We start from the raw sequence: 17,467 nt of genomic DNA, 5'->3' as shown, positions 1-17,467 counted from the left end.
CGGGTCTTCCCGGGCACCGACAAGCGGTAACGCAAGCAATCCAACATGGAAGCGAAGGCAAGGGAAGGTTTCAGTATTCCTGATTGTGCCGTTAACGGCCAAACCCGCGCGGCCAAGAGTCTCGGGCGTCGTCGCGCCGACCATTGATCAAGGGATAGCGTTGCAATCACCGTTGAGTCAACGACAGGAGCCGATCTCTCCGGCAGTGCCGGGGCACTTGCATTCTTGCTTGCGCGTGCACTTCGGCAATACGACGATGACTCGACAGATGGGCCTTGCCCGTGGTAGGTTCGGCCTCTCGGACATGTCTGTTTGCCGGGCCGGGCGAGTCGAAGGATATTACCGGTATAACTGAACCGTCGTACACCGGTGTGTGATGGGGGAGTCTCAGCTGGACACCACCCTGCCTTCACGTTGTCAGATCGGCATTGCACGCTTGAACAGCTTGGACTTTCCACCTTTCTATCAGAGCAAGCACCACCACACTTCCACCCACCCATCCACCAAGCGGACACGATGCTAGACACACATCCCAACCCGGACCCGCCTCGCCCGCTCCGCATCCTGATCTCGGGCGCCGGCATCGCCGGCCCCGCGCTGGCGCTGCACCTCGTGCGCCTGCCGCCGCCGCTGCGCTGCGACATCACCATCGTCGAGCGCCACCCGGACCTGCGCGCCTCGGGCCAGCAGATCGACCTGCGGGGCCAGGGCATCGCCGCGATGCGCACCCTGGGCATCGAGCCCGCCGTGCGTGCCGTCATCGTCGACGAGCCCGGCCTTCGCTTCCTCGACGGCCGCGGCCGCACCGTCGCCTACTTCGGCAGCAACAAGACCGGCAAGGGCGCCCAGACCTTCTCCGCCGAGTGGGAGATCATGCGCGGCGACCTGTGCCGCGTGCTGTACGCCGCCACGAGGGACCTGGACGGCGTGCGGTACCTGTTTGGCACGACCGTGGCGGAGTTTGAGCAGGCGGATGGGTCCGTCAAGGTGCGGTTGTCGGACGGGACGGTGGGCGAGTATGATCTGCTGGTCGGCTGCGACGGCATCGGATCGCGGATCCGGTCCAAGATATGCGCGGACGGCCAGCCCGATATGATCAAGCCCGTCGGCATGGCGATGGCCTTGTACACGATCCCGCCCAAGGAGGGCGACCCGCCGGAGGCGACCTGGATGAACCTGCCGGGGCGGCGGTACTTCATGACGCGGCGGGACCGCCCGGACTGCCTACGCGTGTACATTGGCTACGGCGGGCACAACGAGCAGCTGAAGCAGGCGCTCAAGCACGGCTCGGTGGCGCAGCAGAAGGCGGCGTGGGCCGACATCTTCAAGCACGACATGCACCAGTACGCGCAGGTGCCGCGGTACATCGAGGGGCTCAGCTCGCCCGAGGCCGACGACTTCTGGACGCAGGAGCTGGTCCAAATCAACCCCGCCTCCTGGTCCCAGGGCCGAGTCGTGCTGGTCGGCGACGCCGGCTACTGCCCTTCGCCGCTGACCGGAATGGGCACGTCGCTGGCACTCGCCGGCGCCTACGTGCTCGCCGGGGAGATCGCGCGGGCGTGCGGCCCCAAGGCGCGGGAGCAGGGCGTCGAGCCGCGCGACAACATCCCCCGGGCCCTGAAGGAGTACGAGACGGTGCTGCGGCCCTTCGTGCAGCACGTCCACAGCCTGCCGGTGAGGAGATATGCCAAGTTCGGCGCACCAGAGAGCCGGTGGGCCATCGCTCTCCTCCGCTGGCTCTTTTGGCTTATCGCCACGCTGCGAATCGACCTTCTGTTCCAGCGATTCGCGTCCGACGACAGGGGGCCGTGGCAACTGCCCGACTATCCCGAGCTTTCAACGCCCAAGCCATGAGCGTTATCGCCCAGGACACAGAGACCCAGGGAAGGTAGCGGACAGGAGTGAAGCGACGGAAGCGAGACAGAACCCATCACTCAATGTTGAACATACTCACCTCATGATGTATTATGGCTTTGTGTACTATACCCCTTGGAGATGCCATTTATGGCTTCCTGTACTATACCCCAAAAAGCGATTCTGATTTTTCCATGCACAGCCCAAGGAGCCAGAGGACGGCGGTTGAGCATCTCAAGTAGGTAAGGCACGTTAGGAGGTTGGCAAACTCTACTTAGGACTTGCGGCAAGCCTTTGCCACCCCTTCACCTCAAACTCCTTCCTCCCCCATACGCAATCACCTACGGCATGCCACACAACACCGCCAAATGCCCAGGCGGATGACTCCCATGCTGCACGACATGCACAACGCGGCCGTGACTCGACCAGCCGGAGCCCGCAAGCGCCGGGAAGCCCAGCAGCGCCGGCCTCAGCCCGTGCTGCTCCCCCCCGCCACCATCACCAGCACCGTCATTGCCGCACCCGCCTCCGCCCCTGCCCCCGCGCCGCCGCGCCCGCTCCGCGATCGCGTCCAGATACGTCGCCGCGCCCGTCAGCACGGCCACGTGCGTGAATGTCTCCCCCAGCGCGCCCGCCGCCCCCGCGCCCCAGAACTGGAAGTAGTACCGCGGCAGGCAGTCGCGGGCCTCGGTCCACGAGGCGACGATCTCCTCGCCTTGCTTGGTGAAGCCGAGCGGGCGGCGGGCTGCTGTTTCTGTGGCTGCGTCTGTTGCTGTCGCTGTCATCGAAGTTGTGGTCGTAGTGGAGGTGGTAGTGGAGGAGGAGGTGGTGGGACGGGTTGCGGTTTGTGGCGGCCACCGCGCGCCGGTCAGGCGCACGAGTACGGCGCCCGGCTGGGCGAGCAGCGTGTGCAGCGCCGTCTCGGGCGGGCGCTCGTCGCCCGTTTCGAGCGCGGGGAGCGTCTTCTTGCGGATGCCGCGCGTCTCGTGGCAGGCTGGCGCGCGGCGCCACTCGAAGATCTCTTCCGCCTCGGCCTCCGCCTCCTCCGGCGAGGGATCGGGATTGGCGTCATCGGGGCCGGGATCGGGCGTGGATGCGGTGCTACTGTTGTTGTCGGTGGTTGTGCTGATGGCCGGCAGCGAGAACCGGTATGTCACCGGCCGGCAGCATGTGTGCTCCATCGGGATGGTCAGGTCGGTGCTGCTCGCCTCGTCCCCATCGGCTGGGTCCTGATTGTTGTTGCTGTTGTGGATGGTGATAGTGAAGGCCGGTTTGTCGCCGATGGGGAGGAGGGACCAGGTTGGCCAGTTCGCCTGGATGGACACCAGGGCCGGGCTGTTGTCCTTCTTGTGGCCGCTGGCATGGAGGACCTGCCGGCGCGTGTGGACTTCGATGAACCGGATCGGCTGCTGCGCGTCGTCGCCGTACACTTTGAGCCCTTTGAGCCCGGCTATGCGCACCGCGAAGCGCATTGGGTAGCCGTGAGGGCCGGGCTGAGAAAGGGGCGAGCTGAGGTGTTTGCGCTGCGCCATGATGCTGGTGCCCGGTATCCGGTCAGGCGTCGCTATACCGGTTCTTGCTTAGGTAGGACTCGAAACGGTATGTTTTGAGGAGACACGGTACGTATTGGGGGGATATAGGGTATGTCGGGAGCGTTTGTAGGTGATGCTCCGCGGAAGAGGTATACTCCCTTAACGTCTGTGGGCCGTAGGAGTGGTTGCAAGAAGAATGGGGGCTCAGAGTTGATGTCAAGCCGGCAGCGAACAACAGCACGAGAGCCACCTGCTCCACGGATTTTGGAGCGCCCGGTCCCGGAATGCTCTTTCCAGTGCCACTGCCACTGCTGTTATACCCTGCGAAGGGCTCCTTCTGCTTGGCCGTGACAGGAAGCCGCCCCACGGGGCTACGCGGTGTTCCTTGACCGTTTGGGAGTAAATATGCTTGGCTGACGGACAGAATTCACTGGAGGCGGGCTTTGATTATATTCTGGCCCCCTGCGATGCACTTTGTTCTGCCTCGGTGTCTCGTTCTTGTGATTCGATGTTCTGTGACGGCCTTCGCCAATGTAGAGTTTGGGACAGGCGTTTACAGCCCGCGGTCTTGCCATAAAGTAGAAGGTTGGAGAAATAAGGCCATTTCCCCTTGATTACATCGGTGCCTCGATTACCTTCTGCCCAAAGGTCCCTTTCAATCGCTTCTCTCCCGGCCACATGGCGCTCCAAGCTGCTCCTACCATAACAACAGTGAGCCTTGCGCACATTATTGCAGCTCCCACCTCGCCGCAAACCTCAGGAAATTCCTAGAGAAAACACTTCGGAAACAGAACCTTGGCGCGAAGCCTCAATCCTTCCCCTCCTTCCCCCCCGTCTCTTCCTTTTTGCCTTGCTCATCCGTGCCTTCGTCTCTGTTGCCCGAATCCTGCTTGGACTTGGACCCTTCGGCGATCTCCTTCTCCGCCCGCTTCTTCTTCTGCTCTTCTTCTTTGGCCTTCTTCTCGGCCTCCTTCCTCTTCTTCTCCTCCTTCTTCTTCTCTTCCTGGATCCTCTTCCTCTCCTCCTCCTCCTCCTTGGCCCAGTTCCTGTACCCGTCACCGGAGCCCGGGCCGCCCTTGATGCGCTCCGCCAATTCACCCGTCGACAGGCGGATGTGGCCCTCGCCAACCTTGGCACGGCCGACAAGGCTGATGAGGAGGGCGACGCCCACCACGGCCGTCAGGACGAACCGGTAGGTGCCGTACCACGTCGGCGCCCAGCCCCTGGCGGTCGCGCGCGAGTCAGCGAAGTACAGTGCGCTGAAAGCAGCGAATTGGGTGGTCAGTGCCCACGGGGTGGGCATGAAGATCGTCGGCCAGGCCATAGCTGGTGCCAGGACGCCGGCTCCGTACCGGAACCGAGTCCGGCTGTGGTTGGGCTGCTTCTCGCCGAACTCGAGCCCCCAGTGGATTGCGCCGAGGAACGAGATGATGACTGCTCCGTAGCCGATCTGGAGGGGCTCCAGAATCTGGAGCCAGTGAGTGGCCGAATCGTGGCTGAAGAGGAAGCTGTTGAGGAAGATCGACCGCGTTGGCCATTCGGTGTTTAGGCTCCAGGCGAGCCAGAGGGTGGACAACGAGGTCCCCAGGTATGGGAGGGTGCCGGCCAGCCCAAGCGCGTACGCCTCTCGGGGAACTGTGGCCAATGCAAAAGTCTCTTTGACGGTGTTCTGCAGATGGTAAATATTTGATTCCGTCCATGACTTGAGACAGGGCACTTGCTTACCAGCTCGCTTTTGATCCCAACCATGACATCGGGGTTCTCGTCCGGCGGCGCCTGGCTTCCTTCCAGCACACGGCGGACGCTGGAAGAGGTGGTAACCTCCTCCGGTCGGGCTTCAAGCTTCCTCTGGCCGACCTCCTTCTCGAACTCCCTGTCGATCTTGTTGGGCTGCAGAGGCCGCTTTGTCGACATCTGCGTGCGGGGCGTGCTACGGAGGTGGAGGGCCTCGCCTGGCGTCCTTGTGCCAGTACCGAGTCCTGGGCGCACCGTTGAAACTGGGGAAGGTCTGAGTACCGCTAGGTATGAGGGCGCCCGGATTGTCAGGGGTGCAGATTGATGTGCTCGACTGCGAATGGCGAGGATCTGATTGCGGCCGCTGAGTGGCCTTGCGCCTCGTAGTACGGTGGCCAGCATGCTGGATTCTGAATCACGAAGAGAGCAGAGTCAAGTACGGTAGCTTTGAATGAATTTCGTTACAAATGTCAAAAAATGACAGGGACTGATCAGTATGTCGGGGAGTAAGAGACAAGACGCCGAGGAAAGAACGACTTCGCAAATGAGTTTGGAGGTGGATTAATGCATTGCATTTCGACGGAAGGTGCGGCTGCCTATCACAGCCGGCCGAAGAGAACCAGCGCTGGCTGTGCGACAGCAGTTCGATTGCTTCCATGGTCGGGTTGGCTGCTTCACCAAAACTTGCTCGTGGTGTGTTTGTGTGCTGTGGGAAGGAAGCCGCTGTGACGTAATGTGGTTGGTGGCGGGCGGGTTTTGGCAACTGGAGCAGAAAGAGAGGGGCCCATTCACTGAGGACACCCCACCGTGACACTTGGATAAGCATTCATGTTGTGGATCCTTCCCCGCTCCACTCGGAGAACTCAATCGCGCCCGGGGTTCGTTTATCAGTACCTAGCCTGCCTGTATTTGGTTCGACATGAAGAATTACCGAGTACGGGGAAGGTATTTGGACAGAAAAGAGCGATAAACGACAGTAAGGAAATCCAATGCAAGAGAGACACGAAGAATATCCCTTTCGTTGGGCATACTTGGTTGAATACACGCTGGGACCCACCTTCGACCGGGGGAAGCATTGGACGTTACGGGGCCGAGCTTGGGGTTTTTGGGGCGGGCGCCACTGCAGCACAGGGGCGATCAATCGTCATCGGTGCCTCTCGACCGTCGACCGCCGAGTGTCGCATGCCGTCAGCACAACTCGCAGGTCGCCGCCGTTACTGTGGTCCTGCGATTCCTGCTGAATGCACCTCGGCCTCGAGCCTTGAAAATACCTAATACTCCGGAAAGCGTTTCGATTCTGGCGCGATTTTGCCTTTCCCTCGCCAGGTTCCCGTCAGTTGCTACTCCCCTTGCCCACCCCCTCTACCCCTCTGCACCGAGGTTCGGTACCCTGTGCTCACTGGCGTTGTGTTGGGCAGCTCCACAGCCGACGACGCCATCCAAACCGGACTCGAAACTCGACTTCGGGACTCGAAATAGACGACTCGGCAACACCCGCGAGATTCCGCCGCTTCCTGCCTGCCCGCCCACTTCCCCGACTTCCTGTTGATCCATTCCTGCCCGACACCGTCCCCAAATGAAGCCCCTGCTGCCCGCGCCATAGACACCTCTTTCTACCCACCCGGCCCGGGTTACGGCACCCAACAGTCGAGATGCTGGAAGGCCTGGTTGCGGGGCTTTTGAACCGCTTCCTGGGCATGTATGTGAAGAACTTCGACCCCGCTCAGCTCAAAGTTGGCATCTGGTCCGGCGATGTCAAGCTCAGCAATCTCGAGCTCCGCCGCGAGGCGCTCGACCAGCTCAAGCTCCCCATCAACGTGGTCGAGGGCCATCTCGGCGAGCTGACACTGGTCATCCCATGGTCCAATTTGCGTGGCGCCCCTGTCCAGGTCTTCATTGAGGACGTCTTCCTACTCGCGTCGCCGAAGGAGGAGGCCGAATACAACGAGGAGGAGGAGGCGCGCCGGAAACAGAGAATAAAGATGGAAAAGCTCGACTCCGCTGAGCTGCTGAAGGAGAGGTCGAAGGAGGGTCTCAGCCAGGAGGAGCAGAAGCGCACGCAGAGCTTCACCGAGAGCCTTGTGACCAAGATTGTGGACAACCTGCAGGTCACCGTCAAGAACATCCATGTCCGCTACGAGGACGCCATCTCCGCCCCCGGCCACCCCTTTGCGCTCGGCATCACTCTCGAGGAGTTCAGTGCCGTCAGCACCGATAGCGAATGGACGCCCACCTTCATTCAACATGCATCCGAGACCACCCACAAGCTTGCCACCCTGGAGTCTCTGGCTGTGTACTGGAACACGGACACCAAGCTCATGGGACCCGGCCGCGAGGCCATGACGCCGGGAGTCGAGATGACGCCCCACGATGAGCTCTTGGCCAACTTCAAGTCCATGATTGTGAGGAGCGACAACGATCTGTCCGGTGATCACCAGTTCATCTTGAAGCCTGTGTCTGGCCAAGCCAAGATTGAGCTTGACAAGACGGGGAGTCCGCAAGTGCCGAAATTCAAGGCCAACCTCCTCTTTGACGAGATCGGTCTTGTTCTCGATGACCAGCAGTACCGGGATGCTCTGATGATGGTGGATCGCTTCCATTACTTCATCCGGCATCAGGAGTACAAGAAGTACCAGCCCAAGGGAGTGACACCTAAGGAGGATCCGCGCGCCTGGCTCAAGTTCGCCGGCGATGCCGTTCTGAGCAAGATCCACGAACGCAACCGCCGATGGTCCTGGGACTACTTCCGAGAACGCAGGGACGACAGGCGGCGGTACATCGAGCTGTTCAAAAAGAAGAAACAGGACCAGCAGCTGACCCCCGAAGAGAATGACGATCTGAACAGGCTGGAGTGGAAGCTTAGCTATGAAGATCTTCGCTTCTGGCGCTCATTGGCCCGCAACCAGCTCAAGAAGGAAAACGCGGAAGCCCTCAAGAACCGCCCTCCAGCCCCACAACAGCAGCAGCAGCAGCAGGGCTGGTTGTCCTGGGTCTGGGGCGCGAAACCCCCGCAGCAACAGGAGAAAGAAGACGAGACGGAGAATACTCAGATCACCGAGGAGCAGCGCAAGGAACTCTACGAGGTCATTGACTGGGACGAGAAGGCTGCGCTCGCTGCCGAGGTCGACGTGCCCAGAGACTCTGTCAAGATGCAAATTGAGACGTCCCTGAGCACTGGGAGCTTCACGCTCAAGCAGAGCCCCCACGGCCCCACCAGGGACCTGATCAGCCTGCACTTTGATGTCTTCAAAGCCAAGGGCCTCAAACGGCCCGACTCTTTTCTGGTGGACCTGAGCCTGGGCGGCTTCCGTGTCAACGATGGCACGACGCCGAGGAGCTTGTACAAGGAGATCGTCCGCGTCAAGGACGCACCCACCAGGAGCGCCCAGAAGCGCCTGTCCATCGCCGAGCTTGAGAAGACCAGCGATGAACCCTTCTTCCAGTTTCAGCTGGAGCAAAACCCCTTGGATGAACAGGGCGACGTCGCCGTGACCGCCAAGCTGAAGCCGCTGGAGATCGTCTGGAATCCGAACGTCGTCGTCGGCGTTGCCGACTTTTTCAGACCTCCTGAGCGCCACATGGAATCCATCAACGCCCTCATGGAGACTGCTGGCGCCACAGTGGAAGGCCTGCGTGAGCAAACCAGGGCTGGACTCCAGTTTGCTCTCGAGGAGCACATGACCGTCAATGCGAAGTTGGACCTGCAGGCCCCGCTCATCATCGTCCCCGAGACCATCGTCAGCAGGAGCTCTCCATGCTTGATACTCGACGCAGGTCACATCAGCGTCACCAGCGAACTTGTCGACAAGGACACAACCAAGGAGATCCAGTCCAAACAGACGCAGACCCGCACCGACGAGGATCTCAAGCAGCTAGAGTCCCTGATGTACGACCGTTTCCTCGTTAAACTGACGTCGACCCAACTCCTGATCGGGCCATCAGTGGAGCAAACAAAGAAGCAGCTGGTGGAGAGGGACGACAAGCTCATGTTCCACGTTGTCGACAAGATTAACGTTGACTTCGTCGTCGAGACATCGATCCTCCCTAAGGCGCCGAACCTCACCAAACTCAGGGTCTCCGGGCACATGCCTGTGCTCCAAGCCAGCGCCTCAGACTCCAAGTACAAGACACTCATGCGGATCATCGATGCTGCGATGCCCAAGCTCGGTGCCAACCAGTCTTCTCCCCATCAAGATGACACCCCGCGTAAGCGGCCTCGGCATGAGAGCAGCGCGTCGGCCCGCTCACGTAGGCTGAGTGAGAAAAGATCCTCTTCTCAATTCTTGCCCTTCGCAACAGAGCAGCAAGCCATCATTGTCGACGACGACGAGCTTGACAACGGCCACGACATGTTCGAAGACGCTGAGCAGGGCTCGGATGACGAACAGCTGAGGATGCAGCAACGCATCTTTGAATTCAGGTTCACAGTAGACAAGCTTAAGGGTTCCCTGTATCGCAGCGATCCCGATAGAAGACGGCCCGACCAGCTGCTTGTCGAGCTCGTTGCGGAGCGCTTTGGTGTCGAGTTCCACCTCCGGCCCTACGATATGGGTGCCGATGTCACCCTGGGGTCCGTCACTGTGGACGACTTCGTGGAGAACCCGCCGGCTGAGTTCAAGTCGATCGTGTCATCCGGCGACGTTGAGGACCGCCGGGAGGCAAGAGACCTTGTACACGTCAAGTTTGTCAGGGTCAAGAAGGAGTCGCCTGAGTTCATGGCTGGCTACGAAGGTGTTGAGACCAATGTCGATGTGGCCATCTCCACCATCAACTTGGTGGTCACACGCCGGACACTGCTCACTCTGCTGGATTACATTCTCGTCACCTTTACCAACAACAATAACGAGAACCAATCTCCTCGTGGCCCCTCGCAAAAGGCCCTCACGGATCAGGACTCGGAGACAGACGTTGTCGTGGAGCGTCCATCCCCGGCGGAGCAGCAGGAGGGTGGCGCAATCAGGGTCAAGGTGGATCTCAAGAGTATCCGGCTGATTCTGAATAATGACGGGATCCGGCTGGCCACCTTGTCCTTCAACCATGCGGATATCAGCGTCTTCCTCCTCGGTCGAACGATGCGCGTTGCGGCGAGGCTCGGAGACCTGAGTTTGGTCGACGACATTAATCTCGGCGTCTCAGAGGACTCGAGCCTGCGTCAGCTGGTCACAATTCAAGGCGACGAACTTGCCGACTTACGATACGAGACCTTCGACCCCTCCAAGGTCGAGCGGTATCCAGGCTACGACTCTTCCTTCCATCTGCGGGCCGGTTCCGTCAAAGTGAACTTCCTCGAAGAACCGTTCCGGAAGATCGTTTACTTCCTCGTCAAGTTCGGCAAAATGCAGGCCATATACAACGCCGCGAGGCAGGCTGCCGCGAATCAAGCCAATCAGCTGCAGCAAAGCCAGAGTCGCATCAAGTTCGACATCATAGTCAAGACCCCGATCGTCGTGTTCCCTCGGGTCCAAGTCCTCGAACGTCCGAAACGGGACGTGATCACGGCGTATCTCGGCGAAATTTACGCCCTCAACAAGTTCGCGCCGCTCGACGACTCGGAGGATTCAGACATCGCCATGAAGCTCTCGGCTGGCATCCGTAACGTCAGGCTGACGTCCAATTTCCACTACAGCAATGACCGTGAGGAGGAACTGGAGCTCATCGACCACGTTGACATGGGGTTCAAGATCACGTATGCCGAGCACAAGAACGGTGTGAAGCGCCCAGACCTGGAGATCGAGGGCTCCATGACCGATTTCAACCTCCGCCTAACGCCGTACCAGCTCAATGCCCTGCTCGAGATATCCAGGTCAGTGCCTGCGGTCTTTGCGGGAGATGCCGAACAGCATGCCGCCGAGGCCGAGCGGGATGTCGACGGCGCAACCCTCGAACGCGCCCGGACGATGCCCGGGTATGGCGGAACTGGCACGAACGAGCAGCTGATCGACATGCGCCCGGAGCTCGGGACGCACGGCGAGGCATGGACCAAGTTAGACCTCATGTTTACCGTCAAGGAGATTGGACTCGAGTTGATCAACGCCTCCGAGGATGCTCCTGTCGGCGACCTTGGCGCTGCCGGTCTGTCCAAATTCAGTCTCAACTCGACTCGTCTCAAGACTCGCATGGATTCCAATGGCAGCCTGGAAGCCGAGTTTGCCATCCAGGCCTTTACCATCTACGACACGCGGCGCCGCGACACAAACAAGTTCAGGCGCATCATGACGAGCAGTAACACAAGTGTCGAGCAGCTCATGGCCAGCATTACCATGTCGGGTGGCAAGGACCGGAACATCATCGCCGTGGTTGCCATCGACAGTCCCCGCTTCATTTTCGCGCTGGACTACGTCTTCGCAATCCAGAGGTTCATCACAGTCGGGACACAGGTCAACGAGCCGGGCCTCCCCGAGCGAAGCCCACTGGGAAGTCCCGAGGAGATGAGCGATGCGGATTCTGTCCAGGTCAACTTCTCGGGTAGGCGTTCGGAGAGTAGCAGCAGCCAGGCTGTTCAGAGCACCTCGCATTCGCAGCCGCCGGAAAACAAGGAGCCTAAGACGAGCGTGGCATACCGGGTCAATATCGTTGATGCGCAAGTCATCCTGATCGCCAACCCATTGAGCACCAGCTCGGAAGCGATTGTCTTGGGTACCAAGCAAGTTGTTCTTTCGCAGCAACACGCGCTCACATTCCAAGTCTCACAATGCGGCATGTTCCTGTGCCGCATGGATCGATTTGATGACACACGCCTCCGGATCATCGACGACTTCTCCGTCCAGCTGTCCGTAGACAACTCGCAGCCCTCGGCAACCAAGATCTTCGCTGATATCGAGCCCCTGATCCTTCGGCTGTCGCTGCGCGACATTCTCCTCGTTATGCAGACTGTTTCCAAGGCCTCAGAGTTGTCAGGCGGTGATTATGTTACTCCGGCGGCCATGGCGTCAGACCAAAAAGCAAAACAGTTGAAGGCATCGGGGTTGACGCCGAGAACGGCGAGCGGCAAGGGACCGTCGACCTTGGCGACGAAGACCAAGCGAACGAGCAAAAGCGCAGGTAGCGCCTCGCAGTGGATCGGACATCCGCAGCCCCATGATATTGTCAAGCCGCCATCGAAGTACGAGGAGCTCACCCTTACAGTTGAAGGTGTACGTGTTGTGCTTCTCGGCGACATCCACGAACTTCCGATCCTCGATATGAGCGTCAAGAATTTTACTGCGACCGCGGAAAACTGGTCGTCAAACCTCCGGGCGGAAACCGCCATTGACATGTACACCAACGTCTACAACTTTGCCAAGTCGGCCTGGGAGCCCCTGATTGAACCCTGGCAGGTTGGTTTCGGCATTGCGCGAGGCCAGAACACCGGCGTTCTGTCGGTTGACGTGGCGTCCAAGCGCAACTTCGACGTTACCATCACTACTGCCAGCATTGCTCTCTTCTCCAAGTCCTTCGCCTTTTTCGCCCAGGATCAAGACGTGCTCAGTAAGCCTCGGGGTGTCGAGGCGCCGTACCGTATCCGAAACTACACTGGCTTCGACGTTGTGATGCACGCCAAGCGTCAGGGCAGCGACGAGGTCACGTCTCTGCGTCTCGCCGACGGGCAGGAAGTACCATGGAGCTTCGAGGACTGGGAGAAGATGCGCGAGAGCCTGCTCACCGATACCAGCGCGGCGAACAGCGTCGCAGTCCAACTCGAAGGGAGCGGCTTCGACATGGTGAAGAAGATACGGCTGACTCGAGAGGGCGAGTTCCTCTACGCCTTGAAGCCCAAGGCTGACGAGGTGCTGCACAAACTTCTGGTGGAGATCAAGCTTGGCACCGACAATGTCAAGTATGTCACGCTGCGCAGTCCGCTGCTGGTCGAGAACGAGACGGACCTTCCAGTCGAGCTCGGCGTGTACGATGCCCACGAGGGCCACTTGCTCAAGATCGAGAAGATCGCGCCTGGTGAGAGCCGACCGGCCCCTGTCGGCGCGGCTTATCTGAAGAGCTTGCTCGTCCGTCCCGATCCGGGTTTCGGATACGGATGGAGCACCGACACGCTCTGGTGGAGGGATCTGCTCAGGCGGCCGACAAGGACGCTGGTTTGCAAGGGGGAGCACGGGGATCCGTTCTACTTCCAGATGTCGGCGCGCTGGGACAAGTCCAACCCGATGACGAGGTGAGTTTCCATTCCAAGTTCCTCTTTTCTTCCTGGCCATCTGAGTTGAGGCTGACACCTCGCAGAAACTATCCATACATGCGCCTGAAACTCTCTGCGCCTGTCACCCTGGAGAATCTCTTGCCGTATGATTTCAAGTACCGGATCTACGACAAGAACACCAAAAAGGACTGGCCCAACTTCCTCCGCAAGGGGGGTGTCAGCCCCGTCCATGTTGTTGAGTTGTCTCACCTCTTACTGCTCAGCATCGACATGCAGGATACCCTGTTCAAGCCCAGCGAGTTTGCCATCATCAACGCCGGCGCCACCGACGACTTCAAGAAGGAAACCCACCTCGTCTGCAAGGACGACGCTGGTATGGCTTTGAATCTCAGGCTGCATTACTTCCGGATTCCGGACAGCGGCGGGGCCTTCAAGGTTACAGTCTACAGCCCCTACGTGGTCCTAAACAAGACGGGTTTGGACGTGAGCATCCGCTCCAAGAGCTTCATGCAACAAGCCAGGGCGGCAGCAGGGCAGGCCCTTATCGACCTGGGTGACGGGGGCGAGCGAAAGACGCAACCTCTCATGTTCTCGTTCAACAGCGACGACCACAGAAACCGCGCGATCTTGAAAGCGGGGGACTCAGAATGGAGCAAGCCGCAGAGTTTCGACGCCATCGGGAGCACGACGGAGGTTGTGCTCCGTTCTGCCGCCAAGAACGCTGAGATCCACCTTGGCATCACTGTCGACTCGGGCCTGGGCAAGTACAAGATGGTCAAAACGGTGACGCTGGCGCCGAGGTACGTCATCCAGAACAAGCTTGGAGAGGACATCAACGTCCGCGAGCCTAGCTCCTCCAGCTTGATGTTGCTCAAGAACGGCTCGCTTCGGCCGCTGCATTACCTCCAGAACGGCGCCGTCAAGCAGTTGTGTTTCTGCTACCCCGGTTTCGACAACCAATGGACGGCGCCCTTCAACATCTCGGACCTGGGCATCACGCACCTTAAGATTGCTAGGGCCGGCCAGCGGCAGAGGCTCATCCGGGTCGAGATCCTCATGGAAGACGCGACCATCTTCTTGAACCTCAGCATGGAGCAGAGGAACTGGCCGTTCTCGATGCGTAACGAGAGCGACACCGAGTTCACGTTCTACCAGGTCAATCCCAGCCTCGACGATGATGGCACTGAGGACCGATCGGGATGGAGGCCGGTCCGGTACCGCCTCCCGCCGCGGAGCATCATGCCGTATGCTTGGGACTTCCCAGCCGCCAAGCACAAGGAGATCTGCATCAACGCGTACAACAGGGAGCGGCATGTGAAGCTGGCCGAGATTGGTAACCTGATGCCCATGAAGGTCGTTGGCGCAAACGGCCAGTCCAAGATCATCGACATCAACGTGACCGCCGACGGCCCGACACAAACGCTGATCTTGTCCAACTTCAAACAGTCGAAGAGTCTGTACCGGCAGCGGTCGAATGCCGGGTCGGCCAGCAGCCGGGAGGGCTTCGAAGCCAAGGAACTGGACACCAACACGACATTCAGCGCGCAGTTGAGGCTGTCCGGGATCGGCATCTCCCTCATCAACTCGCAGCTGAAGGAGCTAGCGTACCTCACTTTCAGGGATGTCCAGCTCCGATACAGCGACTCGCCCATGTACCAGACGGTGAGTCTGGCTGTGAAGTGGATCCAGATCGACAACCAGCTGTACGGTGGTATCTTCCCTATGATCCTCTACCCCAGCGTTGTTCCAAAGAGAGCGCAGGAAATCGAGGCGCATCCGTCGCTCCACGCTATGGTAACGCGGGTCAAGGACGACTCGTACGGTGTGGAGTACATCAAGTATGCCACTGTGCTGCTCCAGGAAATGACGGTTGAGCTCGACGAAGACTTCATCTATGCAGTGCTCGAGTTCTCCAAGGTTCCTGGCGCATCCTGGTCGTCAACCGAAGAGGAGGACAAGCTGTGCGACGACAACATCGACATTCCGCAGCCGAAGCAGCAACAGTCCGGCAGGGACATCTACTTCGAGGTGCTCAACATCCAGCCGATGCAGCTGGACCTCTCGTTCGTCCGGACGGAGAGGGTCAACGTGGAGGACAAGACGTCGTCGAAGAACCCCATCATGTTCTTCTTCAACGTCATGACCATGGCCATCGGCAACGTCAACGACGCGCCGGTGCGCTTCAACGCGCTGATGCTCGAGAACGTGCGGGTGTCCATCCCGGTCCTGATCCAGAACATCTCGAACCACTACAGCCAGGAGGCGCTGTACCAGATCCACAAGATCCTGGGCAGTGCGGATTTCCTCGGCAACCCCGTCGGCCTGTTCAACAACATCAGTTCGGGGCTGTCCGACATCTTCTACGAGCCCTACCAGGGTCTGATAATGTCGGACAAGCCCGAGGATTTCGGCCTCGGCCTCGCGCGCGGCGCGGGCTCGTTCTTCAAGAAGTCGGTCTACGGCTTCACCGACTCCTTCTCCAAGGTCACGGGCAGCTTCGCCAAGGGGCTCGCGGCGGCAACCATGGACAAGCAGTTCCAAGACCGGCGGCGCATCACGCGGGCCCGCAACCGGCCCAAGCACGCGCTCTTCGGCGTCACGGCGGGGGCCAACAGCTTGCTTACCTCAGTCGCCTCGGGCGTCGGCGGGCTCGCGCGCAAGCCGCTCGAGGGCGCCGAGCAGGAGGGCGCCCTGGGCTTCTTCAAGGGCCTCGGCAAGGGCGTGGTGGGTCTCGCGACGAAGCCGGCGATCGGCGTGCTCGACTTCGCGTCCAACGTGTCGGAGGGCGTGCGCAACACGACGACGGTGTTCGACGGCACCGAGCTCGACCGCGTGCGGCTGCCGCGGCACATCCCCGCCAACGGCGTGGTGCGGCCGTACAGCCAGCGCGAGGCGCTCGGCCAGAGCTGGCTCAAGCAGGTCGACAACGGCAAGTACTTTGACGAGCAGTACATCGCGCACCTGGAGCTGCCGACCGAGGACGTGGTGGTCATGGTCACGTACGCGCGCCTGCTGCTCATCCGCAGCCGCCGGCTGCAGACCGAGTGGGACGTGCCGCTCAAGGACGTGCAGACCTTCGCCAAGGAGCGCACCGGCATCAGCGTCGTCCTGCGCGGCGGCATCAACGGGCCCTTCATCCCCATCGCCGAGGAGAGCGGGCGTGCCTTCTTCTACAGGATGCTCGGCGTCGCTGTTGAGGAGTATAACCGGCGCTTCAAGGGGTTGGAGTAGGTCGCTGGCGGTATTTGGAACGGGAAACAAAAAAAAATGAGGGGGATGGGGAGATTCTGGAAAGAGGATGAGGCGTATATGGCGGATGGTGGGTGGAGGGAGGTGGTGGATGGAGAGAGCGGCAGATCGTGGCGAGGTTTGGGTGGATGGACATCCGTGGTTTTCGGTGTTTTTTTACAGTTCCTGTGATGCATACCTTTTGACTGGGTGTTAGTTAGCAGATGAGACGATGACAACGCCCTAAACATATGGTTTCGTGTACTGCGTAATACCTACGATTCACCTCACCAAGGGAGATGCAAAAGTCGAGGGAATGACTTTGTTTACGCTCAAGTCAATTTTGTGAGAAGTTGGTTAGCCAACGAATCAGGGTGTGTTCCTGTGTTGTGAAACACCAAAATAGGCTGACGCGATTGAGGGGGAAGACAAGACGGTCTACGGCCGGCGCGGTTGGATCATCCGCTTGTCTCGAGACCAAAGCCTGCAGAATACCTATATGAGAACACCATGGTGCCAGGCATCTGCGCGCAGGTGGTGAGATTCTCGAACCTAGCCATCTGATCTTGCCGGCCTTCCGCACGTTTTTGTATCTTGGCAGGCCTAAGCGCAAGACCGAGCGAACAGAAGAACCGAAGCAAGACCGGCCGGTCAATGCATGAAGTTCAGGCCGCATGTGGCGTGTTTCCGGCCGCCAAAGAAGGAAAAAGCGCCAAGGCGCCCAGGTACCGACACCAAGCAAAAAAAGAGCCTCCAGTCGAGACCCTGGACCGGGGTCCCGCGTGGGCCGCTCGCTTCAGCGCTCGTCTCAAGTCGGGGGTCCGCTACAAGCGAGGTGCCGCACCTGAGACAAGCTTTCCTGCTGCGGCCAATTGCAGCGGCCGATCTGGCGTGGAATCGTCCCAGAAGGGGGCTGTCGCGGGGCCGTTAGTTATCTGATTCTTCGATTTTCGTATCCCCGAGATCCGCATCATCCTTACCCCGTACACTA

General features: G+C 59.8%; 4 protein-coding genes across 4 annotated transcripts; 2 read left to right on the top strand and 2 right to left on the bottom strand.

The window, feature by feature from the left end:
* The first annotated feature begins 57 nt into the window (after window positions 1-57).
* On the top strand, window positions 58-2,072 carry THITE_2118039 (uncharacterized protein). The gene has a single exon (XM_003654777.1). It carries the CDS (start codon window positions 517-519, stop codon window positions 1,852-1,854), a length of 1,338 nt encoding a protein of 445 aa, XP_003654825.1. The 5' UTR covers window positions 58-516; the 3' UTR covers window positions 1,855-2,072.
* A 327-nt stretch (window positions 2,073-2,399) lies between these two features.
* On the bottom strand, window positions 2,400-3,383 carry THITE_2025869 (uncharacterized protein; the record flags this gene model as incomplete). The annotated part of the gene is made up of 2 exons (XM_003654776.1): window positions 2,400-2,602; window positions 2,690-3,383. Coding segments are annotated over 2 exons (897 nt in total), but the record flags the coding sequence as incomplete, so codon positions are not given.
* Window positions 3,384-3,956: 573 nt separating this feature from the next.
* Window positions 3,957-5,477, bottom strand: THITE_128049 (uncharacterized protein). The gene is made up of 2 exons (XM_003654775.1): window positions 5,112-5,477; window positions 3,957-5,055 (listed from the first exon to the last, which is right to left on the bottom strand). The coding sequence occupies exons 1-2, from the start codon at window positions 5,298-5,300 to the stop codon at window positions 4,195-4,197; spliced, it is 1,050 nt and encodes a 349-aa protein (XP_003654823.1). The 5' UTR covers window positions 5,301-5,477; the 3' UTR covers window positions 3,957-4,194.
* A 1,052-nt stretch (window positions 5,478-6,529) lies between these two features.
* On the top strand, window positions 6,530-16,839 carry THITE_2118035 (uncharacterized protein). Its single transcript, XM_003654774.1, has 2 exons — window positions 6,530-13,266; window positions 13,332-16,839. The coding sequence occupies exons 1-2, from the start codon at window positions 6,773-6,775 to the stop codon at window positions 16,477-16,479; spliced, it is 9,642 nt and encodes a 3,213-aa protein (XP_003654822.1). The 5' UTR covers window positions 6,530-6,772; the 3' UTR covers window positions 16,480-16,839.
* The last annotated feature ends 628 nt before the right edge of the window (window positions 16,840-17,467 follow it).

Source organism: Thermothielavioides terrestris, chromosome 3 (genome assembly GCF_000226115.1).
Source record: "Thermothielavioides terrestris NRRL 8126 chromosome 3, complete sequence".
In the NCBI taxonomy this organism is placed as follows: Eukaryota; Fungi; Ascomycota; class Sordariomycetes; order Sordariales; family Chaetomiaceae; genus Thermothielavioides; species Thermothielavioides terrestris.
The sequence above is the reverse complement of the archived record's forward strand: the minus strand, read 5'-3'. Positions and strand labels throughout refer to the sequence as shown.